General features: G+C 24.0%; 2 protein-coding genes across 4 annotated transcripts; one reads left to right on the forward strand and one right to left on the reverse strand.

Moving 5' to 3' along the window:
• Positions 1 to 1079: 1079 nt before the first annotated feature.
• LOC100744326 (mitochondrial dicarboxylate carrier) lies at positions 1080 to 5240 on the reverse strand. Its single transcript, XM_003490384.4, has 8 exons — positions 5084 to 5240; positions 3803 to 3915; positions 3434 to 3589; positions 3125 to 3291; positions 2850 to 3057; positions 2387 to 2467; positions 2263 to 2319; positions 1080 to 1280 (listed from the first exon to the last, which is right to left on the reverse strand). The coding sequence occupies exons 2-8, from the start codon at positions 3896 to 3898 to the stop codon at positions 1167 to 1169; spliced, it is 879 nt and encodes a 292-aa protein (XP_003490432.1). The 5' UTR covers positions 3899 to 3915; positions 5084 to 5240; the 3' UTR covers positions 1080 to 1166.
• A 723-nt stretch (positions 5241 to 5963) lies between these two features.
• LOC100743749 lies at positions 5964 to 8539 on the forward strand. Of its 3 annotated transcripts, XR_004461902.1 has the most exons (3): positions 5968 to 6316; positions 6359 to 7313; positions 7412 to 8539. XR_004461902.1 is itself a non-coding variant. In XM_033321344.1 (2 exons), the coding sequence occupies exon 2, from the start codon at positions 6459 to 6461 to the stop codon at positions 7236 to 7238; it is 780 nt and encodes a 259-aa protein (XP_033177235.1). In that variant the 5' UTR covers positions 5964 to 6327; positions 6406 to 6458; the 3' UTR covers positions 7239 to 7325. The 3 variants fall into 3 exon arrangements, 2 of the variants coding, with proteins under 2 accessions (XP_033177235.1, XP_033177234.1); XM_033321344.1 differs by lacking the exon at positions 7412 to 8539 and having other exon boundaries at positions 5964 to 6327; positions 6406 to 7325; XM_033321343.1 differs by lacking the exon at positions 7412 to 8539 and having other exon boundaries at positions 5967 to 6316; positions 6359 to 7325.
• Positions 8540 to 11079: the final 2540 nt, after the last annotated feature.

The following is an 11079-nucleotide window of genomic DNA, read 5'->3' on the forward strand; positions in this document are numbered from 1 at the left end:
AATTATAAACATATTTTTATAGAATGTTTTTATATGTCAGAAGATTGTTATGTATCCAATTTGAAATAAGATAATAACCATTTTAATAGTTATATAGTTGTTTAAATTAGTAATACAATTACAATATTCCTGATGATATGAATATTACAATATCCTGATAATATTACTTGTTTTGAATATGTGTTAGACACATAGTATGTAGTACACATATATAGAACAAGTTTATTTATTTTTGAAAACAAAAATTGGCTAAGTTTCGTGAAAATAAGTGCGAGAAAATTCAAATCATTTTTAATAAATATATATTTGTTTTATCTGATTATCTAATTTCTGAATGCCTATAGTATCATTTGATCAGGAAATATCATACTTATTTTTTTTTAGATATCATTATTGGAAGAACAAATATTAGTATCACCTAATATTTGTACAAATGCAGTTTATATACTATTGAAAATTAAGATTGTAATAATATGAAATACTTACCAAAGATATTTCATAAAACTTAGGCATAAACATAACAATAAACTCAACATATAAAAATAATATTTGTCCTATTTGAATTTGTTTATCTTTATTACAAAATTTCAGTATATATATTTTTATTTAAAAAAATTGATTGTTATAATTAATAAATTATTATAGAAATAGAATGGTGTACATACAATAGTACAAGATATTTACCAATATATATATAGATATACAAATCAATTTTTGACACTAGATCTACTGAGCTTTAATATGCACCTAAATATATATACTTCATTAAAATTAAAGTAATAAATAATGTAATATATGTAATATATGTATTTATGTCTCTATCTAAGTAAAACATTTGCATATTTTTAGTAATTGCAAAAACAAAAAATCTGATATCAATCAGTTTGGTAGCCTTATACATTATATATATTATATATTGTATATATAATGTATAAGACTACCAATATATATATTGTATAAATAATATATATATTATAGTATAATAGTATTAATAAAAATCATGTATGTAAGATTTTGTACATACATACAAAAATAATAGGACAATTTCAAATAGGACAAACACTTTTATCATTTTTTTATTCCTTATTTTCATATCCTAATTTCTTCTCCTATGGAACATTTCAGTAGAATATTATGTTTCAGCATTCAATACAGTTAATTGAATTCTATGATACTGAAACACCCGAAGGATAGAATCCAAAATTAGATCTTAATTGTTCTAATAAGACAAATGTAAGAATAGTCTGTGGAGCTAATCTGATAAATGCAGGTACATAGCCCTAAAATAAAATAATCAATATATTTTTAAACTCATATGTTTGAAATTTTATTTTATAAGAATACGTTAACAGGAAGATTATTATTTGAATAAACACATTTAGATAAGACATATATAAATAAATTGAATTATATAATTAAGAAAATTATAATTACAACATAAATATGTTATGATACAAAATAGATTGAAAATGTAAAACTTAAGATACATAATCTTCCTTCTTAAGTAGATACATATGTAGTTTCTTTAGGAGATTAGATGTACATATGAATTATTTTCTTTTATATTTCAATAAAAACGAATATTCTGTTACGAATAAATAATTTGGCACTTCTAAATATATATTCTTATTGCATTGCAAATACATGCAAAGATAAAAATTAAATTCAAACAGATACAAACGTTTTCTACATTTTATATAATTGAGTCATGACTATGCATTTAATAAGAGTAAAACAACTATTATTAAACTATCTGAAACATTTATAACTAATTTCTTCTATAAATATATTCAATCAATGTCATTAATGTAAACTACATGTAAAGTAAAAAAAGATGTTTCATTTACAATGGAGAGTAATAATTTAATGGAACACTTTGTGATTAAAAAGTATATATGCCTATTGCATTAAGTGTACTATTTATATAGATTATTTAACTCCAAGCATTCAATGATCAAAGGGTTAAGTAGAAAAAAAGAAAGATATAAATTACAGGAACTGTGCAAAGTTCTAAGGGTATACAAAATCACTTTAATTCTTAATTATTATGATGAATTTAAATGTCTAAATATAAACTTTCTGTCCAAATTAATTATTCTAAAAAATCCATAAAAAGCTTTCTCTAATTACTAATTTTAAAAATTTATCTTTAATTTATCTCAAATGTGTTTACTCAGACATACTATAACCTTCCCATTATTAGGATATTATGATATAGAAGTATCTAGGAAAAACTAATTCAATACATAAAAAGAAACTTACTTTAAAAAATGCAAATGGTCCAAGCTTAGCAGTATACAAAAATAGATCCATCAAATTCTATAAAACATTACATAAATAAATCTCTATTACTACGTTATTCACTTAATCTTACTTTTACAATTACCTTAAATTCTCCTGGGTTAGCATTCATTGCTCGTGTTTTTAAAACATCCAAAGGTTGTGTAAGAGTTGTAGCTACAGCACCCTTGTATAGGAATAAAACATTAACTGAGAATGATGAATGAGAATGCGTAAAATAATATGGTATGTATTGCTTACTACTATCTGCTACTATCTACTACTATCTATATAAATCTTGTGTTATTATATTAGTATCATTGTATAAAAGAACTGCAAGTCTGTATAAATATAATTTATATGAAATGTATTATTACATTTACATGAATTGTAATACATACATATATTTATATGAAATAGTATGAAATGATAATATAAATAATGTTTGTTACATAATATCTTTTTTTTTTAAAGTTCATGTAATAAAAAAAAAATTGTTGTTTGAATTACACCATGTTTATGGTTCCTATTCTTTTTCAAATTTGAATATATTATTTAAATATACTTACTGCACATACACTTGACACAACATGAGTTATAGGATTATCTTTAAAATAACCACTTTGTAACAACATAATTTTAACTTGATCATAAAAGCTCAGTTGTCCAATTGTCATTAATGCAGCTCTTAATGTTGCTGTAGAGCATCCACTAAATAAATGACTTACTCCTTCTTGCTGAATTACACGTATTATTCCATCTAGAGCATGCTTATAACTATAATAAAATTTATTATTAAATAACAAAAGCAAAAGTAAATTAAGATAATAACTTAGATCCTTACTTTCGTCTTAGTTGTGGTGGAAGTTTTATATCATTTTGCATGCGTACATTAATTACATCTCCTGGTGTTCCAAGAATACCACCAGCTGCGCCAGAGAATCCAGCCAATAACAATTTTTGATAAAATAATAATGATTGTCCAGATGTTTCAAATGTTTGTTTACCTACCTATATATATAAATATAATATATCCAAATGAGAAGTATAGTGTAATAACTCAAATAGTAACATAGAAAAGTTAAATATACAATCAAATTATAAGAAAATAGATATTATAAGTAAATAATACATATAATGAGAATAAATTTACTTCATATGCTCCAAATCTCATTGTAGAATATGTAAGTTGACGAAGCAGAGAAGCACTTAATCCATTGTACAAAGCTAAAATTCCCTGATTTTGTATTATAGATGTAGTTAATCGTGCTATAGATAGCCTGCCTTCTTGTTGTGTTTGTAAGTGAACCTATAAATGTGTGGTGTGTAAATGAAATGCTATTGCATTTCAGTACATCACAAAATTTTTTTAGAATTATAAAGCTCACAATTTGCTTAACATGCTATTTGAAATTCAAAATATAATTAGTATATTTAATTGTTAATTATATAATTATAATCTTAAAAAAAGAGGAGTTGAAACTTATGTTATATTCATTTATGAATTTAGTAATAAAAATACCTTTAACAAATCTAAAGGATGGGTAACACAAGCAGCACCTGCAGAGGAAAGCCCACCAAAATACCACCGTGACACTTTTTTTGTTTTATCTGTCATGTTTTCTGTGTTTTATGCTTTCATAAAACAAGTAAAAATGAGACATTTGATAAATAATTAATAAATGAAACTACTTAAAATAAAATGTAATTAACACATTTACTTATTTTTATATTTTTACATATTGGTTTAGGATTACATATATGTATAAACTGTATATATATGAATTATACATATATGCATACATAAATTAAAATGTCGTATATATATATCATATATAATTAAGAAAGTGAATGATTAAACTATTAATAATTTTTGAAGTACTAAAATTAATTATTGACATATATATATAATATTAATGTGATATGTAATAAACTAATTATTTAATAGATATTAAAGCAATTATAATGTACATATACGTCATGTTTGTGCGCGCGCTCGCATGATTTTTAGTTATGTGTATATGCATATATACTTCTAGAAGAAAAAAAATGATCATTTTAATTATAATATTTTTTAAACAATAAGTTAAATTGAGAATACAATTATTAGTTGATAAATTATTTAAGAAGTTTATATAAAAAGATTTACGCAAATTTTTAAATAAAAGTTGGAACATTTTTACAAAATTCACATATTCATAACTGATACATAGCGCCTAAAAATTGTTATAATTAAATAACTTATTATTAACAGACTTTAACATATAAATGATAATTATTATACATAAATATAAGTGATAATTTAACATAATTATCTTCATAAAAATTTGAACATATATTTATATATATAAAATTCTTGAACATATATTTCGATTTCTCTCATAAATTTAAAATTTAAATGATTTCATTTAAGCGTTGTTACGAAACATGATATAAGCTATAGTTATACCGCATATACATGTGTGTCAAGTATGTTTAATCAGGATTCATTGATAATTAATTTTATTAGCGGTATATAAGTAGAGCATCCGTATTACATCTGTGCACGCTTGTATATTCAATTTAATATAAACATATGATATCTTCAGTAAATTAAGTATAAAAAAGAACTTATTAATTATATCGTAAAGGTTTACCACATGAAGATTATTTTTTATTAATTTCTAATGATAAGAATTAAAAAATAATTATGGTGATCTTTTATAATCACTAACAAATCAAAGTAACAAAAATATAGATAAGATAAACACAAAAAATGAAGAAAAAAATGAATAATAGAGTATAATGTAAGGTAGCTACTTACTATAAATTGTATCATTAATAGAACTTTCAAGTTATTCTTGATTAGTAAGTATACCCGGCAATATCTAAACTCTGACTGACGTAATGTCCACAATCAGTTAACAGAGCTGGAAAGTTGGTGAACGCGCACGCATCAGCTGATAGCCACGTGTTATACCACCTCCTTTCGAAACTGGAACTCCTTTTCATCGATACGCTTAGTTTTAAGAATGGTTATATTTCTCTTAGCAAAATTAATAATTATTCGCAAACAAGTGTTTGGACATTAGAAATTTTTTATATATGAATCTATATGTATATATATATACTATATACCCATACTTATATGAAATGTAAAAAAAAAAGACTAGTATGAAAAAATTTGAGTATTTATATACATGTTGCAATTATTTTTCAAAAAAATGTACATTATAAGCGGCAGTATTCTATATATTATACATATATAATGTCGTTATTATTTGTTAGTTTTTAATCATCTTTTTGCATTTTCATATTATTTGATTAACGTTAGGATATTTTTATACGATTAAATTTTTATGGAGGTTTCTTTATTTATATTACTTTCCAACGATTTTTATGAACTTTTATGTACAATTATTAATGTAACGATTCATTACATAATTTGCAGAAATACATTATTTGTACAAAGTTCATCAAGTATTGAAATAATAATATGCAAATATGTTTGTACAATTCTTGCAAATGTGTTATTGGAATATTATTAACTGCTATTAGTTAATTTGTAATTTATATGTACATTAATTCTAATATTAAATCACTAAAATTACAGTATGTTAAATATTAAAATTTATTTTTTGTATATTAATTCAATATAATGTATCAAAACTTCTTTAAAAACTCGCGCCGTTGGTCGTAACAAATCGATACCTAATCAGTTAGATCCCAGTCGACTCCAGTACCAATCGTGCTGAACAACACGGCAACGCCGATCTGTTTTGCTCCATTTTCAACTAGAGAGACAGCCGATCCTAGAGTCGGCTGTGGTTAGATCTCAAACTTAATTCAGCTCAATCTAACCTTAAATTCCTACTTCGTGCTGAAGGCTAGTCAGAAACATGTGCTTCATATTATTATAGAGCATTTCAATCTAATAAGATATGAAATTTATATTCTGATTTTATTACGCTATATATAAGAAATTACTAATTACTGAGTAAATTGGAATGCAATATTTATCGTACTCGACGGTGTTTAAATGTTACAGGCCTAACCAATAATTGTAATGTATGTCTGAAATCTGAAATGAAATATAATTGAAACTAATTTGGTCTGAAGATATAATAACATCAATTTGTTTTGTAGTTAATTTGTAAATCATTTGGAAATAGAATATTCTGTTATATTTGATATGAATTATGGCTAATATAATGGATTCAATATCGAACATACTTGGCATTGATAAAGTAAATATGGATGGAAAATTAATTTGCATAGAAGAACAACATGATAGTAATGCAAGCTTTTTATTGAGTTGTGTTATATTTAATGCATTAAAAAAGAATTATCGAATATGTTTTATATTATTTCACAATACAATGAATCATTATCATAATATGGGTGTGAAATTTGGTTATAATCTTATGTTATTGAAAGAAAAACATAAAGTTACAGTTATAGAACCAATGAAGTTTATTGTATCTAATATGGGATATACATGTGAACAAACAGCAAACAATATTATTCATGATATATTTTTAACTATTAAAAATGAGTATGACAAAATAGTACAAAACAATGAACCTGTTACTATTATAATTGATGATTTTAGTCATATTTATAATTTTGGATGTAATTTGAGAGAATCTACATATTATGTAAGATATTTAAGATCACTTGTTGAATATTACAACAAATCTCAACTTTGTATTATAACACACACTTATAAAGATGAGCCAAAAAATTCTGTTTCTAATATATTTGCATATGGGCTTAAACACATGGCTGATTTATTTGTTAAAATTGAGCCTCTGGAAACAGGATATTCTAGTGATGTATCTGGAAATATAACAATTAATTGGAAAATGGATGATATCAGAACAAAATATAATTGGTCTGAAGTAGCAAGATATATATATAAATTATCAGATCGTCAAGTACAAATTTACGCACCTGGTGCATCAGCTTTATTAGCATAAAGCAAGTTTTCTGGAAACTTATTTATATTTCTATATGATATGCATATATACAGAAAAATAGCAATAAACCATTTTGTAAGTTTGCTATATATTTGTTTTACTTCTATATTACTAAAAGAGATGATAGTACATATCTACTATCACTAAATTTTTAATCATTCATATTTTTTTAGATTCAATAAGTGGTACATAATTCTGGATTTCATTATAACTTTTTAAATTATAATTTCGTAATTTATAGTTACAAAACTGATCTTTGTGGTTTGTTTTAATTTATTAAAATAATTAGTAAAATGGCAATAGCAACAATAAAAATATCATATTTAAAAAATTGGAATAGAAACAGATGTAATTTTTAATAATGGATAAGTCCTCTATCATAATTATTTGCAATTTGCAATTTGTGTATCATATTGTATCTTATAACATGGAACATGTCATCTGTACTTACATTATATACAATACTTGTATGTATGCAGTACAGTATAAAATATATATTAATTTGTAGCAGAATTTATTTCATTTAATTTATAGGATAAATACATCAGTAAGGAACAATTGAAAAAAGATAGCATAAAAGAATAATTTAATACCTCTTTTTTTTAATTTTCTATAAATTAAGTTCTGTCTCCCGATTGTGATAGATTTAAATATAAATATTAAGGATTGATATCTATTGGATATTATCCAAGTTATAAATAAATGTATATGAATATATGCACAAATAACAGATTATATTCGCACAAAATTTATTCTACAACTTCTTCAACAATAAATTATATGTATATATGTATGCATGCATATACCTATGCACAGAATTTCATTATGATTTAATATATATCCATTCACTGCTATTATTGATACAATAAAGTTTAGGAAAAAGTATACAATGCAATTACATATGTTCAGAATTAGTTCAATTCTGAAATAAACAGTCCACTCTGTATACATACACATATATATGTGCATACGTACAAACATATTACAGATGATGTTTTATACTACACATACATAATACATACAGATGTAGACGTTTAAAACAAGTCGTCAAAATAATTTAAACATTTATGGAGATAGTAAAAGAAATGGTAAATAAAAATTGTTTGATATGGAATATGATGTCAAGACAAATATAATTACTCGTTATAAGATTTGAATTAAGAGTACAGAAAGTTGATACTTCATAATTCATAATTAATACACTTTTTACTAGACCCTTTAATCGATTGAACTAAAATATTAAATGCATAAACCTTATTATATACACAATTATATGATTTGAAATGATAATTGTGGTCTATGGCTACATACAGTATAAATGTGAAAACGTGGTATTTTATTACAAGATTATGGTAGGCTTGAATTGCTTTTGACTTAATAATTTACTAATAATAAAACACATTACCAATTTGGTTCTAAGCTCCATATCAAACAACTTTAATGATTAGGTATATATCCCATTTTCAAAAGCTAAACATTTTGGTGATCTGTTTTAGCTACATTAACTGCATGACACAAGTTTTATAATTCCCTACTTCATAATACATTGCATAAATATTTACAGATATAATAATATGATTCTTTGAATAGCAGAGCAAAATGATATTATAATACTCTTAATTTTAATTACAAATAAACTAAATTGTGACATTTGTTGCAATTTGCTATTGGTTACCATTAGGGTGTTGTAAAATTAATGCAATTTGTATATAATTGTACAATTATACATATCGATAAAAAATAATTTTTTAGTTAATAAATTGTTCAGAAATACATTACCATGTGTGATAAGTACGTCATTTTTTCACGCTTAATGGTAAATATTAACAGTTTTTACATAGAAAAATCGTTAAAAAATACAACTAACATACAGTTTCTATTTTACATTTATAAAATAAGAATTAGGAGGTTAAATACATTAAATGCGGAAACGAATTATTCTATAAAAGCTAAAATGAGTTTTTATATAATAGTACTATTATTTTTACGTTGTATGGAATAGTTTATACATGACAACAAGATAGTAAAAATTACTAAAATATCCATTTATATTTTATGTGAATACGTCATAACAATAACAACACATAAAATGCGTATATATATATATTTAATACATTTTAGTATATTAATATACATAATATCAATGTTAATATATTATTGAATACTATTTGTTTTCATTTAATTTTATATATTCATTTTTGTATGAATGAAAAAAAATTTTTTCTCTGTTTTAAGAAGTGAAAATTATGAAATATGTTTTGAACTCATTATAAATCCAAATTTGTTGCGTATTTTATTATGAAGTTTTAATATTGAAATTTATTTTAATATCTTTTGTTGTAAATCATCCTACTCAAGTGCGTTTACTTAATAAAAGCATGAAACTCTTATATAAGGTCTTTAATCAATTATGAAACTGATATTGAATTTGTAAATTTGTTTGCTACAATAAGCGATTAAAATAACATTGTGCATTAATTTCACATCATCCTAATAAAGACTGGAAGTTCCACTTTATAATGAATCCATTCTCGGTATGTACATTGTTGTGTTTCGCAGGATATGATTACTATTAAAAATAAATATTTTGAAGAAGCAGCTGGATTAATGTATAACTTATTGTCATACTAATTACAATATATAATAATATAATCAATTAACAAAGAAAAGTTTCCTATTAACTTCAAGCCATTTTTATTCACGCGTACATGTACCATTGTTTACGTATTTCATGCAATAACAAAATGTGATTTTTATCATTAAATATTGATTTCAATTTTGAGAATAATTGAGAATTTGCGAATTAAATATTTATATATCGAGATCCTTATTCGCCACTCTTTGTTTTGCCTATTTGTAAAAACGGGGTGGATTTGCATATGAATATTAATATCACTTTTCATATTCTATATACTTTACTAAGTCTTTGTTAAATCTGTCTTAATTTGCTAAATTTAAAAATTGAGAAGAAATTAGTAACTTTTGTTTCTAATATTTATGTCATTTCATTTTTTTAATTGTACTGACTTTTTTTCTCTTCTAAATTATAGACAAATATATCATTGATTAAATTATTTGGAGATGTCAAGAAGAATTAAAGTATATATCACTTTATTATCATGTCAATATTAAATCATTCAATAGATATAAACCTAAATATTTGATTATGCGATAATAAAATACTTTTAAAATGCATACATTCTTCTGTAACTTAATTATTTGGCGATAATTAAGTTAATTTCTTACAAAAAGCATTTCCAATAATCTTTTGATGTCTTGCACACTACTCACAGATCAAAAATCCACCCCGTAAAAGTTATGTAACAAATATTCCAACGCTTATACGTTTACCGTATTTTTATCGTTTGGTGACTACCACTTTGTTGCAGTCGTGCTAGTTGTACCAACGTTTGCTCCAACGAAGGGATTTGTAGAGGCAGCTATATCCAACAAATAAATATTATAGTAATTAAACAACGTTTAAGAAAGATAAAAACGTAATTGCTCATACATTTGTATAAAGATTCATCATCTACTAATATTTCAAATAAGAATGACAATGAAAGTGATGATAATAAATGACATATTTGAAGTACTTTTAATATCAAAATATTGTATCATATAATATTTCGTTGCACTTTGTGCTTAAATATCAATTAAGACTTATTTTTCAAGCTGTAAACAATTTAATTTTCATTAAAAATTCCTGACACACGCAATCTGCTCTGCGTCATCGTACAGATTCTGCCGAGCGCCAGAGGGTCAATCGTCCAGTAGGGTCCCTCAACTAAAGAACTTTCGAGACTACGAAAGTAGTCATATCATTTTAGATATACGATTA

This window comes from Bombus impatiens, unplaced genomic scaffold, assembly GCF_000188095.3.
Source record: "Bombus impatiens unplaced genomic scaffold, BIMP_2.2 scf_0419, whole genome shotgun sequence".
Classification (NCBI taxonomy): Eukaryota; Metazoa; Arthropoda; class Insecta; order Hymenoptera; family Apidae; genus Bombus; species Bombus impatiens.